Source organism: Vidua macroura, chromosome 1 (assembly GCF_024509145.1).
Source record: "Vidua macroura isolate BioBank_ID:100142 chromosome 1, ASM2450914v1, whole genome shotgun sequence".
NCBI lineage: Eukaryota > Metazoa > Chordata > Aves > Passeriformes > Viduidae > Vidua > Vidua macroura.
Window position 1 is genome coordinate 132,388,656 of NC_071571.1, and position 18,279 is coordinate 132,406,934.

At 38.6% G+C, this 18,279-nt stretch overlaps 1 protein-coding gene across 1 annotated transcript in view; it reads right to left on the reverse strand.

Moving 5' to 3' along the window:
- Positions 1-18,279, reverse strand: part of STK3 (serine/threonine kinase 3) — a 128,867-nt gene that overhangs the window by 104,098 nt on the left and 6,490 nt on the right. The window contains exons 2-4 of the mRNA XM_053985527.1: positions 17,352-17,432; positions 16,777-16,905; positions 14,741-14,855 (exon numbers count right to left, since the gene is read on the reverse strand). Coding sequence (XP_053841502.1) covers positions 14,741-14,855; positions 16,777-16,905; positions 17,352-17,432 — 325 coding nt within the window. The remainder of the gene's footprint in view (positions 1-14,740; positions 14,856-16,776; positions 16,906-17,351; positions 17,433-18,279) is intronic.

Sequence of the window (18,279 nt, forward strand, 5' to 3'; positions counted from 1 at the left end):
CTTTATTTGTGCTACTTTATGCTGACTGCTATGCTGCTTCAAAGGACTGCATGCCAGAAGAACTGAAAACCCTGTTATACACAGCTCAAATAAGATAACTTTCCTGGCATTGTGCCATGGGAGTAAAACCATCTACCTGATCTGGAGTCAAGCAAGAAGGGACTTTAAATCAACTGTAAGATAAACTTAAGTATGGTCAAAACAATATTTGGAGAAAGACGCAATCCTCATTATGGGAGCTAAAAATTCTATGGTGAATCCCTAAAACTGTGATTATCTGCAGACTCACACTTCAGGCAATTTAAACCCTGGCTATTAAACACTGTATCTTGAATGGTTTAAGACATGCTGAGTATAACACTTTCTGCCTAAGCTTTGCCAAACCCACCCAACTTCAGAAACAATACAATGTCCCGAATCTCTAAAGCCTTCCACGCAGCAAATTCTGAACATGCAACAGAAAATGACCCTGAGCACTAACAAATGTGTAGCAAGATAAGCATACAACTTCCCTCCCACTTTCATCTAGAAACAAGTATTATGAAAAATGGTGCTTAGAGGACACAGTAGAGCTCTCTCTTCAGTATGTTGTGCTTCTAAGGAGGTAAACCTCTAGCTTTAGTTCTTGAAAAATTAACCACATAGAGATCTTTGGATCATCAGCTCTAGACCGAGAAGTGGTTTTGTAGCTGTGTGGCAAAGTCCAGCGCTCAAAAGGAGAGGCTAACAGAAGACTGGAACCAAAAGCTGGCAAATAAGCTATGGAGTGAGAATCCAGCAAAGCAAAAGAGAATCCTGGAGTACTGCAGCCTGATGCACTATCTGGGGACCCTCAGCAAAATAAAGTTCTAGGTATGGCTAAATACTACAGAAGAACAAAGCATTTACACATCCAAATACACAGAGTGGTCAAAAAAGCCCAGAGAAGTGAATACCACCTCTAAGAAGGAGGCAGAAAGCACAAGTCATGTTTATCACAAACAGCAGTAACAGCAAAGCACAGGAAGAAAGAAGGAAGAATAGATTTACGCTGTTCCAAGACACATCAATCCCAGCTCCAGACATCCTAGATTTATCCACTTGTGCTTCATATAATCATCATCTATATAACATGATGCAGTCACTAAAATCACTCCTGCTTATATTGTTGCTGAACATGGCCAAGTACGTGCACAATAATACTCAGACAAAATACCTAATATTATTTAGAAGAATATAATGAATTTCCAGTCTTACATAAGAAGCGAAGAAAGTACACTCACCTTCTCTAGACAAAATTACCTTTTCAGAAAATAATGCACTGCCATATTGAACATTACCATGCAATCACCACAAAAAAAGTATTTAAAAAAATAATTCAAAATCATTAATTTCATTACTTTTGTGCCATTTAAACTTTTTGCAGAATACATACCATCTATGCATAACAGTGGAAGCACATAAATTACAAAGTTCTCCACATGTATACTTCTAACCCAGAAACATTACTTAACTATGCAGTATAGCAGCTGAGCCATACATACACCATTTCTTCCCTCATTGGATGCACTAAGCATTGTTTTAAAAGTTCCATTATGTTGTTCCTGTAGACCAGAACCATCTTGTGCAGATGTTTTTGCACACATTAATGCTATTTAAGTATTTTGTACACTGCCTGCCAAAAAGCAAATGGTATCCTGGGCTGCGTGAGATAACATTGCCAGGAGGTGTAGGAAGGCAAGAGATCCTTCCTTTCTGCTCTACACAGCTAATGCCACACCTGGAGTGCTGGGTCCAATTCTGGGCATCTCAGTATAAGAGACATGGACACACCAGAGAGTTAACAAAGGGCCACAAAGATGATCAAGGGACTGGAACATCTCTCCCAGGAGGAAAGGCTGAGGGAGCTGAGACTGTTCAGCCTGGAGAAGATAAAGCTCATGGGAATTTTTTTTAATGTATGCAAATAACTGAAGGGAAGGTCCAAAGAGGATGAAGTCAGGCTCTTTTCAGTGGTGCCCAGTAACAGGAACAGAGGCAATGTGAACCTCTGAAACACAGGAGGTTCCCTCTAAACAGCTCACTTTTTACTGTGAGTGTGACTGAGCACTGGAACAGATTACCCAGGGAAGTTGTGGGGTCTTCCTCCTTGGAAACCATGCAGAAATGGCCCTGCGCAGTCAACTCTAGATGGCCTTTCTTTAGCAGGCTGGCTGGGCCAGATGACCTCCAGAGGTCCATTCCAATATCAACCATGCAATGATTCGTATAATTTACAACTCCATACAAGAAAATTCAGCGCATTTTACACCAATTTGAATAAATCATGGGTGGCTTGTTTTAGCTGACTTGTCTATATTTAAAGTTTGAATATCACCCCAAAATAAATGAATTCCAAAATATATCACTTCTAAGGAATAAGTAAGTTAATTAACTGTCTGAACAAAAGACAAGTATGTGTTCCTAAGGAGGTAAGATCACTAGCTTTAGTTCTTGAAAAATTACTGGCTGAGGTCCCTGCTGACTGAAAGCTAGGCAGTGTTATTCCAATTTACAAAAAGGGTATGATTGAAGATGCAGGAATCAATGTATCTGTTAGTCTAATCTCAGTTTCTACAAAACTGAGCATCATAGAGGGCATCATACTAGGTACTACTGAAAGACTTTGAAAGAACAATGAGAACATCAGACACTGGCAACATGGGTTCAAAAGAGAAAGTCCTGTTTAATTTGATACCTTTCTATGATAAGGTCACCCACCCACCGTGAATAAAAAGTAAGTGGTGGATACTGGTTTTTAGTTAAGTAAGGCTTATGATGCTGCTCCTCATGGCATCCTTCTGCAAGATCAGCAGATACACAGTGAGCTGGAGGCTGAAGGGCAGAGCTCAAAGAGTTGTAGTGAATGGGGCTACATCTGGCTGGTGACCTGTCACCAGTGATGTATCCTCAATTCTAGGGCCAGTTTTGTTCACTACTTTTATCAATAATCTAGATGCAGGAACTGAATGAGCATTACTAAACTTCACTGAGGATACCAAAGTGGGAGGCGCTGTTTGAACGAAAATACTTGCAGAGGGATTTGGACAGAATGGAACACTGAGCAATGATGAACAGAATGAAACTGAACAAGCCTGAATGACAGATTCTACATCTGGGATAGAGTAACACAGAGACAAGCATAAACTGGGAGAGTAATGGCTCAAGAGCAGCCCTGCAGGAAGGGATCTGTGTGTGCTGGCCAGCAGCAGGCTCAGTAGGAGCCAGCAATGCACCCTGGCAGCCCAGAGGACAAACCCCTTCCTGCATCACCAGCTGGTCCCAGAGGTGACTGCCCTGCTGTACAGCCTTGGTGTGGCCTCACCTTGAGCTCTATGTGCTGCTCTGGGCCCCACAGCTGAAGAATGAGGGTAAAGGATGAGAACATGTCCAGAGGAAGGGAAATATTGATTTTTTTTTTTTTTAATGTGACAAAAAACAACATGCAGTTCTTCTTTACATCATACAGACTAGCTGACACACTAATGCAAATCTGATGGAATTTGGGGAAATAAATGCAGGCAGACACACTTCTTTAGCCTACCAATTGTTGGAAGTAACAAGGGACCGAAATACATAAAAACAGATTCAAAGCTCCTACAACCATTTCTTCACAAAATCACTAATAAACTCTTAAAATCCACATCAAAATGCTTCCTAATTACGTCTCCTCCCTTCTTTACTCTAAATCAGAATCTGTCCTCATAAGCATGGTTAAAAGTCGCCATATAGGTAGCGTAGTGTATATGTCCCTACAAGTGACTTTCAATATACAAACAGCTAAGTACAGAACCAGACCATTACTTACTTTGTCACAGTACACAACTTGCCATCTACCCAATATCCAGTACTCTCTAGTTCTGGAATCAGTTTGATATTGACATACATGCAATGCCATTGATAATCACCACACAAAACAATTAAAAGAAACAAAACTATTTCATATAAATATAAAATTCTGTTCCAGTCAACGTTGCTATCCTGATCTAGATGTATGGTTCTTACACTATTCTAGTCCTGATCAATCTATACATGCAATATTTTTCCTGTAAAAAAGTTGGTGTATTTTATTCTGAGCTTTTACAAGCACAGCATCATTCTTCCATCAGCACAGCTCTATACCTTACACCTCAGTATAATTTCGCAGTCATAATCTTTCTGCTTTGTTTCCAATTTCTGTTCACATCAAGATCCTCACTTAAAACCTTGTCAAACATTTATCTGTTTGGTGTCTTTGGCTAGCTCTAATCCTGTATGCTGTCCCTTTGACGGGTTGGTACTACCCTCTAAATAAGAGTCAGCCATGAAGCAGCTTCTAATCCTTCACCATCAAAACCACGTGCAGATTATATATTAAAAAGAATGTGAATGATTAAGATGAACAACTCTACAGCCTACATAAAATACATTAGACATGAAGCCAATCTTAAAAATCCAAATCTGGAGCAAAGTAGCAAATTCTAGTGTTCCACATCTATTAGGAGACTATAACAGATACCTAATTCAGATATTTATATCTAACTGGCTATGGATGCCACACACAAGAGGGACTGAAGGGTGCATTTATCCAGTCCATCACACACCAACTAATCCATGCAGCTGTTGGGACAACTCATCCACAGGTTCTCTTGCACACATTCTCCTTCCTGAGGCCCCTCTAAGGGGGTCTGGGTCAACTGAATTGTTTCAACTAAGTCCTTCCCAGCTGCTCCTTTTACACTAATACATGCACATTAAATCTGATGCTTCCAGGAAGTATCACTTTACTGCATCTAAACACTCTGATTAGGTTGAACACATCGGGTAGGTCCACTCTCATGGCAAATAAAGGAGCCATTCTTCCACCAGAAGCTATGAAGCTTGAACATTTCACATCCTATCATCATCACACACCTCTCCTATTCTTCATTTACATGAAGACAAGGCTGGACTAACAAAAAACCTGGGATTCAGGAGAGATGGGCAAATAAGCAGGGAAGAAGACATGACAGCTCCCACAATACATTTCCCATTTGTAGTATTTGACAACTAACTTAGGAATTAGGCAAAAATCTTCAGAGAGAAAAAGAGTAGTTAAAGTTACAGTCCTAGCCTGAAGCCAATCTTAGATTTTAGTTGTCACTACCTGAAACTGTTTTCCTTGAGCCTCCCTTTCAGGGTAACTAGACTTCTTTTTTTAAGCAGATCCATATGCTATGAGTAAAGATAATGCTCTTCAAACAAAATCATAGCCTCTGTCCTGGAGTAAAGTACCAAATCATGGCATTACTTAGGAGAACAAGGTTTGGTCTAAGTTTGCCAGGTAATCTTCACTTAATCTTATATTATCTAAAGAGACACCTCGATATTATAGTAATGGACAGAGTAAGAACTCACTGCCATAAGACCCAAGCTGCACATAAAATCATACAGAAAATATGCTGCAATAAATATAACAACAAATATTCACTGTACAGGTGATGATCAGTGTTAGTATTTTTTATTATTTGTTTTTCATTACATAATCCCAGTAGCACAACTTTCATAATATTTCTTGAATATAATACGCAAAAAACCTCATCTTCTTTTTCCTTTAAATTAGCATTTTTGTACTGGATTATTAAAGATAGTGCTAACACATTAGTCTTCTATATGTAGTTTGGAAATTACTACAGCCTAGCAGCAACATAAATTATCTAAAACATATCTATTTCAGGAAAAAAAACTATTTCAGGAAATCTCATGCTTAGCATTAGCTAACATTAACACATAGACACAGGCAGATCAAGAACTGACCAGAATATGGAAGTCAGACTCTTCAGGCCTTCATTACCAAGTTCCAGCTTCCTGTAAGATATCTATGAAGTACTGAACCAGATGCTGAGCACAACCTTAGAAGTAAAGCAGAAAAGTACAGAACCTCTTTAGCACTGTACTAAGTTCAGATTTTAACTGTGATTCAGTAGCACATGCTTTGGCATGTCTACACACAGCTGTGATCAGCACCAATGTAGTTAGTTTGTGCAAAGGACTTGTAAGTTTGTGTAGGACTTTGTGCAACGTCCTCTTCTGACAAGAATAAGGTCAAGAGCTGCATTGGAAGCCCTTAACACAAGTCTGCTAAAACAATATAACTGTATGCCTTTCTAACAGGAAGCACCTATCTGAGTTGTCACTGTTTAAAACCAACTTTTCCATCATAGGGAACAGATCCCATGGCTCACGAACTATACACCTGCTCATACTATCCCCAATGGGTCTGAGAGCACCACCAAGAGAGACCTTGCACAATCTTATAAGCCAACAAAAGCTGGCTGAGCATAAAGGGCAACCTCCTAGAAGTATGAAAACAGTCTTTCCTAGCAGGCAAGGTAAGTAAACACAGCAGGAGGCCATCTTGAACAAACTAAGAACTCATAACTGAAGTGCAAAAAATAAGGCATGCAAAGCACAGAAACCAATTACTAAAGATAAATAAAGAAGCACTGCCTTCATAGTAAAGAGCTGACTTACAAAGGCCAAGAATAGGGTGGACTTAAATCTGTACAGCAAAGCAGAAGACAGGAAGAAGATTGTATTGGTCTATAGGCAGAAAAAGAAAGAAAGAAAGGAAATTAAAAAGAAACACAAAGATTTTGTGTTGAGTGGTCAATCTGTTAACAAGCTATGCAGAAATCTCCCAAACATGTTCCTTGCATCAGTCTTTAATAGGGTTTCTCTGACTCTCAATTGTCTCTGCCTAGTAGTAAAATGGAAAAAGTTAGGAATTACTCTAGTAAATTGGACAAATACAAGTCCATGAGAACAGATAAGATACATCCAAAGGTGCCAAGGAGCTGGCTAATGTCAACTCAATGCTATCTCTCATCAACTTTAAAAGGTTACAGCAATCAGGGTGTCCCCTACAATACCATCATCTTCAAAACAGGCAAGAAAAAGGACCTGAGGTACTACAGGCTGATCAGCTCATTCTCAGGCCCCAGGATATTATGGGGTGAATCCACAGAGAAGCTAATTTTTAGACACATAAATGATAAAAAAGTGACTGAAAACAGCCAGCATAAGTTGACCAGAAGGAAACGATGCTAAATTAACCTGGTCACTTTCCTATGAGGATAAAGAGAAAGCTAAGGATGTCATTTTGTTTGACTTTACCAAGGCTGTTGGCAGTCTCCAATATATGCTTTTAACTAAATCTGGGGAATCATGGAGAAGATGTATCAGAACAACCGGCTGGACTGCCAGGCTCAGCAGTGGTTCAAAATGTAACCAAGAGCCAGCTATAAGCAATGTTCTCAGAGACTGATCATAGGGTGAATACTCCCAACATCTTGATCAACAACCTGAATAATGAACAAGAACACAACCCATGGTGGTTTGTGGATGACATGAAACAGGGTGGAAGCTGCCAATACAGAAAGAGGGCAGGGCTGCCATGTAGAGGGATCTCAACAAGCTGGAAGAATTAGTTTCACAAAAACAAATACAGTAGTTCAACAATGGCAGAGTCCCACACCAGGAGAGAACCACCCCATGCCACGAGCAGTATGGACTGAGAATCCATGTGTCAGGGAACATTCCTCCAGAAAAGGTTCTGGGTGGCTCCAGAAGGCAAGCTGAACATCAGTCAGCAACATCAGCAATACACCCTAACCATAAACTGGCCTTCATTAGGAAAGCACAGTCAGGTCAAGCAAATATCCCCCTCTATTTAGCATTTGTGAACACAAATCTGGAACACAGTGCCCTGTTCTAAACTGCTATAAAAGAAAGGCTAACAAACTGGAGAGTCCAGCAAGAACTGGACTAAAGGAGCTAGAACAAGCCAAAACAATCCTCACTGAGCATACAAGAAGAAATAAAAGTTCACAGGGCTGAAGAAAGAGACTGTTGAGTCTCCTGCTTTTCAGACTGTTAAAATGGATCTGAACAAGGCCCTAAACACTAACTGGACTTCCTTCCTTGGAAAAGTAGATTCACCTAGCTGACTTCCAGAGATCTCTTTCAAATTAAAATTATCACTTACTCCAGATCAGTAGCACACTGTTCACCTCCTACCTTACCACCTCTAAAATAAATGTCTGAAATCAAAACAGTAGCCTTTCTTTTACCTGGAGTCTTTCTACATTTCATCCACTTCCTCACCACAAAAATATATAGCAATAAACCCATCTAAACTTTAAAGACTCTTTTATTGTAAAATAAAATATATGTGGAAGACCATAATGAAACTTGGCTTAACTCCTTGAATGGAGACAAATTTTATTGCCCAGATTGTAAGTTTATATGCAGAGAGGTTGACTCAAACTGGAAATACATTAAAAATTCAGCTGATATTTCTGTCTCTCCAAGGCAAACAATGATGGGGTTATTTTGAAAGGAAAGAGCAGTGTGGGGAGGCAGTAAGGTTAAACTTCCACCCCTTATTACAATAGGAATAAGATTTTGTGTGTTTTGCAATGCAAGCTAGATACAGGGTACCAGTAGCTGACTGATGAAACATTCATTTAAACAGCTACCTTTTATTGCAAGATTTTGTTATAAATTTCTTCATATTCCATGTTTACATGATCATTTCATTGTTTGAACAACTTAAAACTGATACTAGCTGAAAATTATTTACAAGAGGGAAAAAAGCTGCTGCTTACACTGAATAATTTTAACAATTTTTTATTTGAAAAATCATTAGCAGCTCAATTTGAAAAATAAGTGCTTCAAACCACATATGCAACTTCTGCTATTCTCCCAGAAGTTCCACAGATTTGTTTTCTAAAACATGGGTGAGGAGGCAAAGGAGATCTGTTAACTGTGCAACTAACCAGTCTGTTCAGATCAGAAAAAATCCTCAACATACCATAGTCTCTCTCATCTTTTAGCAGTGATCTGACTGCAAAGAGATCAGTAGCAAATATAAACATTGTGAAACCCAGCAAATACAGCCATTAGAACGGAAGTAGCATTTTGTAAGCTTTCTTCCAAGGACACTTTTTAAATAGAAAGTGAACTACATGATGCTGAGCATTTTAATATTACAAGGCTAGTTTTAGGACTGCCCACAAAATGAACTCCAACTTTTTATGCACATGTAGGAAACTACAGAAATCACCCAGGAGTCAAATTCTTCTTAGAACTGACTTGCAGATGTTCATGGCACAAGTTAACAGCAGTATTTCTTTTAATGGAAAGAGGAAGGTCAGATAAAGTTTGTGGAGAGATAATTGTTATAGTATTTTACAAACAAACACAGGACTTCAGAGGATGTATAATTTAATAGCATATTAGTCCTCACTGAGTGAGCATGATCTGCTAACACTGTAGAAAAAGGGGGAAGAGAGGACAGTTAGTGTATCACAAAGCACATTTACCAGAGGATGCTGCATGGCCAATCTTTGTTTTGAAACTTCCCCATTTCTGAATGCTTTTGGTCAACTGTAGTTGCATGTAATATATACACAGTTATTTTGGAAATGGATGAATACCAGTGTAGCTAGCTCCAGTTTCCTTTTCTTTCATAAAAATTAGCCAACACATAACATGCACCTTATTTCTGGCATACAAAGATTTTTCAGCTCAGGGAAAAAAAGTAATTTTTATGAGCAAATTTCCAAGCAGATAAATACAGTTTAATCCAAGGTTGAAAGAAACGTCTATCATTCTGACAGTCAGACAGTACAATCCATTTCTTAAGTAAGTTACAATGCTATTCTAAAGAGCTAAGGAAAAACAATTCCCAGCATTTATATAACAGTTAATCATTCAGAGCCATAGTAAGGATTTTATTAGACAAGCACTGAATAATCTCAGCATTGCATTGATTGCATTGTAGAAGCTAGTATAAGCTTTTGTAAGGCTAAACACAGAATAAGGCAACCAGGACATTTGTGATCAAGTTCTTTCCTCCTTTTCCTCAACCTGGCTGCAGAGAAAAGTGATTTAAGAATGTTGGCCTAAAGATCAGTCTCCGAATAGCAACACAGCTGATGAGTCCATTGAGTCAATTCATCACCTGGAAGGCCCACTGACAGAACATGGTCAGCAGCACAGCCAGGATGGACTTGTCCATGGACACCAAGATCAGATAAGCAAGTGAGCCAGTGCAGAAGGAATTTCAGTCTTTGTGTATGGACTGTCTGGGTATTAATTAATCCATGTGGGCTCAACTGAGGAAGTTATACTGCAATAGACTCTACTTAAAAAATACAAGAGGTACTAGGCCCTAGACAGCTGCTTTACAGCTAATAATCACAGGAACTTCAGTGAAGCAAAGGCCTACAAATTGGAAATATTTTAACTGTGAAATTACTGAGAAACAACTGCTTAAAACTGCAAAACAACATCCTTATGAGCAAAATGCCTTTAGCCCAGATAACAAAATATTTACCCTGGATCACCATGGTAACATACAGAGAAAGCAAATCCAGTAGGTCATTTAAATACAGCTCCCAGAGATTTAGATACACTATTCATTTGAATTAGTGGAGCTTAAACACATGGAAGAAAGTAATTAGCTAAGAAAACAGAGCAGAAGCTAATCATTAAGAGTACACGAGGCATTACATATGTAACTGATAAACCAGCATGTAAAGGAAGTAATTTTAGATATAAAATGCACAATCTCTGGGTCCAACTGCACAGTACCTGTGCAGCTATCCATTCCTACTCGTTACTTACAATACTGACCCAAATAAGACAGGTTTGTCTGATAAACCTACAACATAGCCACTACCTGGTATGTTTCAGTCAGTTGAATTTGGTCCCCAAAGAGTCAGGATTAGAATGACTTAGTTAATCATGATCAGTGGATGAGCAAATGCATCTTCAATAATCATTAGAGAGACAAGGTTGGTGGTGTGTAAATATATTCCCCTATGTTAAGAGCAGCCAGTGAGTCTTGCTTCACACTGTAATTATCTCATCTATTGACACTGAAAGTCAGTCTCATACATGCTCTTCCTTCCCTTCCCGCACTGCTCGTTCCTTGCATCACATCAAGCCACTGTGCTGCCACAGTAAGTCCTGAGTTAGCTCATAAGGGGGTGGGGAGGACAGAACAGAGAGGAAGTTCCCCCATTATATCATCAATCTCATCAAAGATCATCCTGCAGCCACAGACAATCACTGCATCTGAGGCATGGAAAAGGCAGGAGGAACACATCAGTCAGGTTAGAGGACAGCAGCCGAACTGCCCTTTCTGGCAGCAACCCACAGTTAGAATGCATAAGATACTTGTACCTCCCAAACCAGTCTCTGAGGAAAGTAGACAAAACTAGATCTAAGCTTTGTTGTCCAGGACTGATGTAACACCACACCCCATGGTGCTAACAAGCACCGTGGATTTGCTGAAGTGCTGCTGATCTGCCTGGCACATTAGACGACTCCAGGCAGAATTGCGAGGGTCCATTTAACTTCAAATTAATGGCTCAGGCCTCTTGGACAAGAGCCTGCTCTTGCTAAGCTGAAAACTTCTCCATATGAATAGGCTCCAAACAGTCACTAAAAAATACCCTAACTTTGGATTCCATTTCCTTTGGTTTTAGTTGACCAGAACAGTGGAAAAAAGTTCAGTGTTGTTCACTTTCTAGACAAACACAATTTTTGAAAAAGTAGGGAAACCACAAAAACAGAAAATGATTGATAAATTCCTAGTTTTAGAGACAAGTAACAAAGGTAAAAACATATTAACATTTCCTCCCCAAACAGGAGCAGAAATCTATCTTTTCCTATGACTTGATTTAATAATGATCCTAGAATCATTTAAGTTGGAAGAGACCTTTAAGATCAAGTCCAAATGATAATCCTAATGGCCACTGCACTTAAGGGTTCTTACTTCAACTTTCTCAATTTCTTTTCCTCAAATATGAAGAAGCAGGAAATAAACATTTCCTTGGCCCAGACACAGTCTTCATTTGACAGTTTTGGAAAGTTACTGAATACATAACTATGTGTCTGACTGTATTCAGTAAATATTCTGATAAAATAAGAAACAACTCTCTCCTTGTTTGCAAGTGAATATATTTCCTTACTACAAAACCATTTCTTATTTCCATTTAATGAATGAATGAATAAATAAATAAAAAAATAAAATGCAAGGTCATCAACAGAATGCTTAAGTAGTTTAAGCAGCCTCATTCCAGTAACAGTCACAAGCTTCCCATCAAAAACAGTTTGAGTGATCAGGCCACTGTTCCACAAAGAGCAAGAAAATTCAAACACGTCCAAAGCCTCTACCTAAATCTTCCAAAACTTGCGAGACAGAGGCATTGCAAGGGAGAAATTGAGGGGTTTGCTCTGGTTTTTTTTTTTTTTATTTTGTTATAGGCACTAGAACATTCCCTACTCTACACCAATATGAAAATTCTGTCCAGCCTGATAGCTTGCCTGAATGTAAGTACATGCTAAGTAAACTGTGATAGTTGTGTGCTTGACCTCCTCAGAGATCTGAAGTAGACAGACTTCCTGCTCCAGTCATTACCTATTTGAGTGCACAGTCATTTTTTCCCGGTCTTATTTAGTTGCCTTTTGAAAATAAACTCTCAGCACCTCTGAGAACTTCTATAACTATACTGTGACCCTAATCATCATGTGCAAAGAAAAAATTTTTGCTTTGCATCTACTGTGACGAGTGACCTCTTGTTTTGTAATAAACAGTAAGATACCCACATCTTACTTTCTTGGCACTGTGCAAGGTTTTCAAAACCTTTCCCCATGTCTCTCCCTCCAGGTACCTCTTCCCATCACAGAAATATCCAATTGCATCTGGGCATCTGCTTCTAGAGATGTAGTCTTTACTTCTATCACCCTTGTTACCCTCTTCAACTTCCATAGTTCTGCTTTGTCCTTGGTACCAGTGTAACCTCTGACAACCACTTTACTTATTCAGCTGTTACTAAAAGTTAAGCTCAAGTGCTCATAATCTGAATATAAAGACTTTGCCTTCCTCACCAAGCTGAATGCATTTCTTGACATTTAGTTGTGCTTATTTTCTCAGTACCATAAAGCCTTTCAAGTCTTTGCCACTTTCTACCACTAGGAATATAACCTCTCTCACCAGTATTTCTACCCTCTTTCTGAAACAGGATAGCACAGACCCATGCAGTAGGCCAAAACACCATCTTTCTTATATTTAAAACAATTACCCACCCGTGACAGAACTTCCCATTTACTCCCAATTACAGCTGTATTTGCTTGAAGAGCCTTTGGTGTGTAAGTCTGTCCATAAAGATTTCAGCACATCCAACCAACTTTACACCAGCCAGCATTAATTGTGTCCTTAACAACTCCTTCACAGAACTCTACTAGCCATGCACTCCATGACTTGCCTTTACAAAAGCTTTGTCGTTGGAATCTATGCACTTACTGATTATTCTGTGGCTTAAAATAGAATTCATCCTGTTTAATCATATCGACCTAAACAAACAGCAGTTGAAGACATAATCTGTCTGATCATCAGCATGCACTTGCTCCAAGACTCCAGTATCCCTTCCCCTCAAATCTTTAATATATGTACTGTGCCAATATCCTACAACAGATATAAGAAAAACTAGATAGCCTGATTTTATATAAGTACACACACATTCATATGCACACCTTTTTTAAAATAAAAATTCAAGCATTTTCTATCAATGAACAAACAAGTTTGCTTCTTTTTTTTTTTTTTTTCTAAATTCTGTTTTAAATGGGTTATGGCTTGGTTTGTTTTTTTAAGTTCTGGACTAGCTTGTGCCACTTCTTACTGGAGCTACTGATCCTTGGACAATATACAACAGCAAGAACACCAGTTCTGAAGATTGCATAACTCCAGCAATCTCACATTGGTTTGGCTTTTCCCCATCACTTCAACATTACAGCAGCCCTGATACAAGCCACCTTTTCCAAAGGGGCTCCCTTTAGTCTCGACATCACCTCCACTTCCTAATAAACCTGATTCCATTTTCTTTTATGTCTTTTGTTTTCTAAACATTGCTTTTCTCTCCTTTATTTTCCCCCTCTGCTCCCAAGTAAGGTGCAAGGAACATTTCAGTGAGTGTTTACAAAATGTGAAGCCCAGCAAGTAGTGCCACCCCAGAGTACTTGCTGGTAAAAAAAGTACCTCTTGTATTTTTATATTACAGCCCATTACTGAAAACAATGCACTCAAAGGAATTCAAGGTTGCTTGACACCTACAACAAAACACTTTTCAGAGAAGCTATTTCTTAATTAGAACAAACAATATCTGCTTCCTACAGGCTTCCTCTATATTACTGCTGTTATAAGTCCATGAAGACACTTCCATACAACCCTCATTTTTTTTCCGTCTCACATTCCTTAGTTAGCATCTCTTCCCCCTCTCCTTCCTTGAGTAATGCCAGTAACTTCTCATGCTCCCTAATTACTGAGTGAGAGTGAGACAATTTTACCCGTTTACAATCTATACCGCTACTAAGTGGCTGCTTACAGACTGTAAGGTGGAAGGGGTAGGGGAAAGAAACCACGGTTTTGCCTTCTACAAAGCAGTAATTTTCAAAAAATTCCCAAGATCTTTGTATTTCAAAATGCATTTGCTTCTGCTGGTGACAGAGGAATGCACAGAGACAGTCAGCAACTGCATGAGCTTGTTTCCTGGGAACCAAGGCATAGATAGGCCCTTTGGCATCAGCCAAGATCTTGTCTTGTAACTCCAGGCTTTTTTTCTGGCTTCCAATCATAATTCACAAGTTGATTTTATGAACTGCTATATATATATTTAAAAAAAAACCAACTCACCGTCTTATTACGCAGTCTAATTATGTCTGAAACAGAGCCAGCTCCACAATATTCCATAACAATCCATAGATCTGTGTTCTTAAAGTAGCTGCCATAGTACTTGACAACATAAGGACTAAATGGAAAAAAAGAAGTTAGATAAATAGATGAATTCTTAGTAGAAGGAAAAAAAAAAAATCACCAGCACACCTTTTGCTAAAAATTACTGTTTGACACAGCTAAAGAGAAAGTGCAACCAAATACATTTTAAATCTGTAATTAGCTTAACCAATGTGTTTTTAGAGTAAATTATGATTACTTAATAAAATTATAAAGGCACTACTATGTATATAAGTTTTCCGCAATCTTCAAATACATAGTTTTCCCAAACATCAGTCATCTGATAAAAAGCTTTGTTTTTCCCTCCTCTACGGCCTCTCTTGAATGTTTCTCTTCTTAGAAAGACTGCCTTGTTTTCTTCTCTCCAGAGCAAAATCACATGGAAACTCAACCATGTTTTCCCAGTTTTGCAAGAATGAATTTATTTCAAGCACAGGACTAGACTTTCTTATTAAAGAGAATCTAGTGATGGCTTGAAGCCTGCTGGATTTGCAAATACTTTTCATACTGAAGCATCTCATAAGAAGTGACAGTATTGCCACAAACAGAACATATTGCTTTGCTACTCATCAGTTTGTCACTTGACATAATGCTTCCTTGGAGTCACTTGCAAAAGAAAGGCAGAAACAGATGTGGTAAACATAAAAAGGATCTTCCTTCATAAGTTATTAGATGGTATATTTAGGGAAATAAAAGACTGAAGGTTTGGGGTGGGTTTTTTGCAGGAACTTAAAGAAGGCTACAGTTTGATTGCCATCTATCTCCCACAAAGTCAGGAAGTGAGATACTGAGATTTCAGACAGTGGTTTCTCACCAGAACACCTACATTATGAGGTAGAATCAAACGCCATTTTGTTTTGGAGCAAGGAACTGTATTTTAGGATCAGCATTTCTGGCAGCAACATTCTTCATATAGACAACTGATATGAGGAGAGGGCCATGATACTATCTTTAGAAAAAGACAGGTCAACACTATCAAAAACCTATTTCATTTAAGAGCAACTGTTAGCACTAAATGAATTAGCCTTTTCAGAAGGAAAGGTGAGTCAGTCTCCTAACTAGTCCAAATGTCTACCATTTACTAGCATGACACATTGATCCTGCTCCTTATAAATTCATGAAGTGAGGAAGGCTGTGTTACTTCTAAAGAAAACCCACTGATTTTTGTGACCATCTCTTATCAGATTTATACTGTGCCAGTATTCCCAGCAACAAGTGGGTATTATTATCAATCAGGACAAGATGATCTTTTCAAAACATCAAGTGCTGTGCAATCTCAAAACACTGTTCATATTTGCCTAAAGACTGACACTAATAAATTTGATTTTGAAGAGCCCAAAACTCCATAGACAACAGAAATAGCAAAGTAATTTTTGCATCTTTGCACTAAAGCTTCCTCTTCTACAAGATCTGCAATCCTACGATCTGTGAACAAGTGTAAGGTAACAACCCATCAGCACTTTTACAAGACTGTTCACTTTTTGAAAGGGATTTTCCCACAGAAAAAAGGCAGCCAAGAGAATATTCTTCTGGAAGTTAACTGCTAGTCATTCGTCTTCTGCTAGAAACATCTTTATCAATCTTCTGAAACAGGTAGACTCAGAATTTCACAAAGCCCAAGACATTCAAAGGAAACAGTAACCTTTGGCCTTAACAGCCCAAGTAAAGTGAAGCAAGCATGGAGAATTCTAAAGCAGAGGCCAGTATTTATTCTTTCAACAGTTTTTGTTATGTACACTATTTGTACATCATTCAATCCAAAATAAGGACAGAAGGAGAAGGAGGTCCACAAAGTGGTTCCTTTAATTAAAAAGTCTATGTTGGACAATTTACTTTCCATGAAACAGTTGGCAGCTGCTTATATTTCAGCTATTATCACAAATACTAATACATTTTCACATAGACTCTTAGAAAGGGAACAGAAATGTCATACCTACCTGTCACATTGTTGCATTATAGAGATTTCTTTAATTATTTCTTGAAGATCTGACTCCACAGGGACCTGTTTAATTGCTACAACTTGTCCAGATTCTTTGTGTATTGCTTTAAACACACTACCATAAGACCTAAAAATAAGAGACATTTTTTTTAAAAAAACAAGGCAAATTGCTCCTGATTTCCATTATGCAAAAAAAGTCACAGAAGCCACATGCTCATGCAGAAGTTTGAGCGGTTTTCAGGCTGCAAAAAGATCAGTTCTACCAGGACCTCAGGAAAGACAGAAGAATGCTTTGTCAAGACTGCAGAAATTTTTGTCAAGATTTAGATTTTCTAATTCCATTACAGGTGCAAGTACATTTGCTGTGTTAACAACAGACATCAAAAATGCATAAATATATAAGGGAAAGTGTAGAAATCTACTAATGCATGCATTTGCCTTAGTAGTAAAACTTGCCTATAGAGGCATTCCTTAGGACATTTACAGTAACTCTCCCTGTAACTTAATATTCCAACATATGCTTCAGGCATTGTTTCCCTCTGATCCTATGCCCCCGTAAATAGCTGTACTTACCCTTCACCAAGCTTCTCCAGAACATCAAAGACTTCTTCAGGCTGCTTAGTTAAACTATCTTCACTTAGCTTTTTCAGTTTGCTAAAAGAAGAACAAAAGTTATTTATTTTTGGGGGGGAGAAAGAACTCAAGCAAATTTTCACACAAGCCAGCAGACAGAATAAATTATTACAAAGAAAAATATATTCCAATGAAAATTAAATTAATATGTAATAGCAATAAAATTTTAATCAACTATCATATAAGATGAATAAAGTTCTGACAATTTTTGTCATTATCACTTTCCCATTAATGTTCGCTCAATTCAAAGCAGCATGGGACCAATTCACTCTTCAAATTACTTCCTTTGCTGAAATAGAAACAGACAAAGAATTCAGGAAAGTTTACCTTCCCTCAAAAAACAGTCAGCATGCAAACACATGCCCATTACTGCTTAGAGGATGCCACACTGTTCTCTACTTATAAACCAATCCTTCACTCACGTGAAGTATTCATTTCTAAATTGCACCCCTCATCAGCCAGTGAATGACATCATTAAAAGCAGAATTCTGAAGTCAAGATGATTCTGGGAGCATATGGTAGCACCTCCCAGGTAGCAGCAGAGGATGAAATTCCAAAAGCTGAGTACTGTAAGAGCTGTTGGGGTAGCTTCTCTTGCATCTTTACAAATACACATAGGGACAGGATGCAACAAAATCTCTAATTACGTAACAACACCATATTTGCCCTCAGTTCTCTCGCACATGGTCTCAAATCACTCAGTAACACCCTATGGCTTCTTCCAGCACTTTCAACTCCCTTCTGCCACCATTTGTTGTCCTCTACAAGCAGTCCTAGCCTTTCCCTGGTCTCTAGCATTCCCAGTTATCCAGGCCCTCAGACTCCTTGCAAATCTCAAAACACAACTTGGCTGCAAGCTTGCACTAGA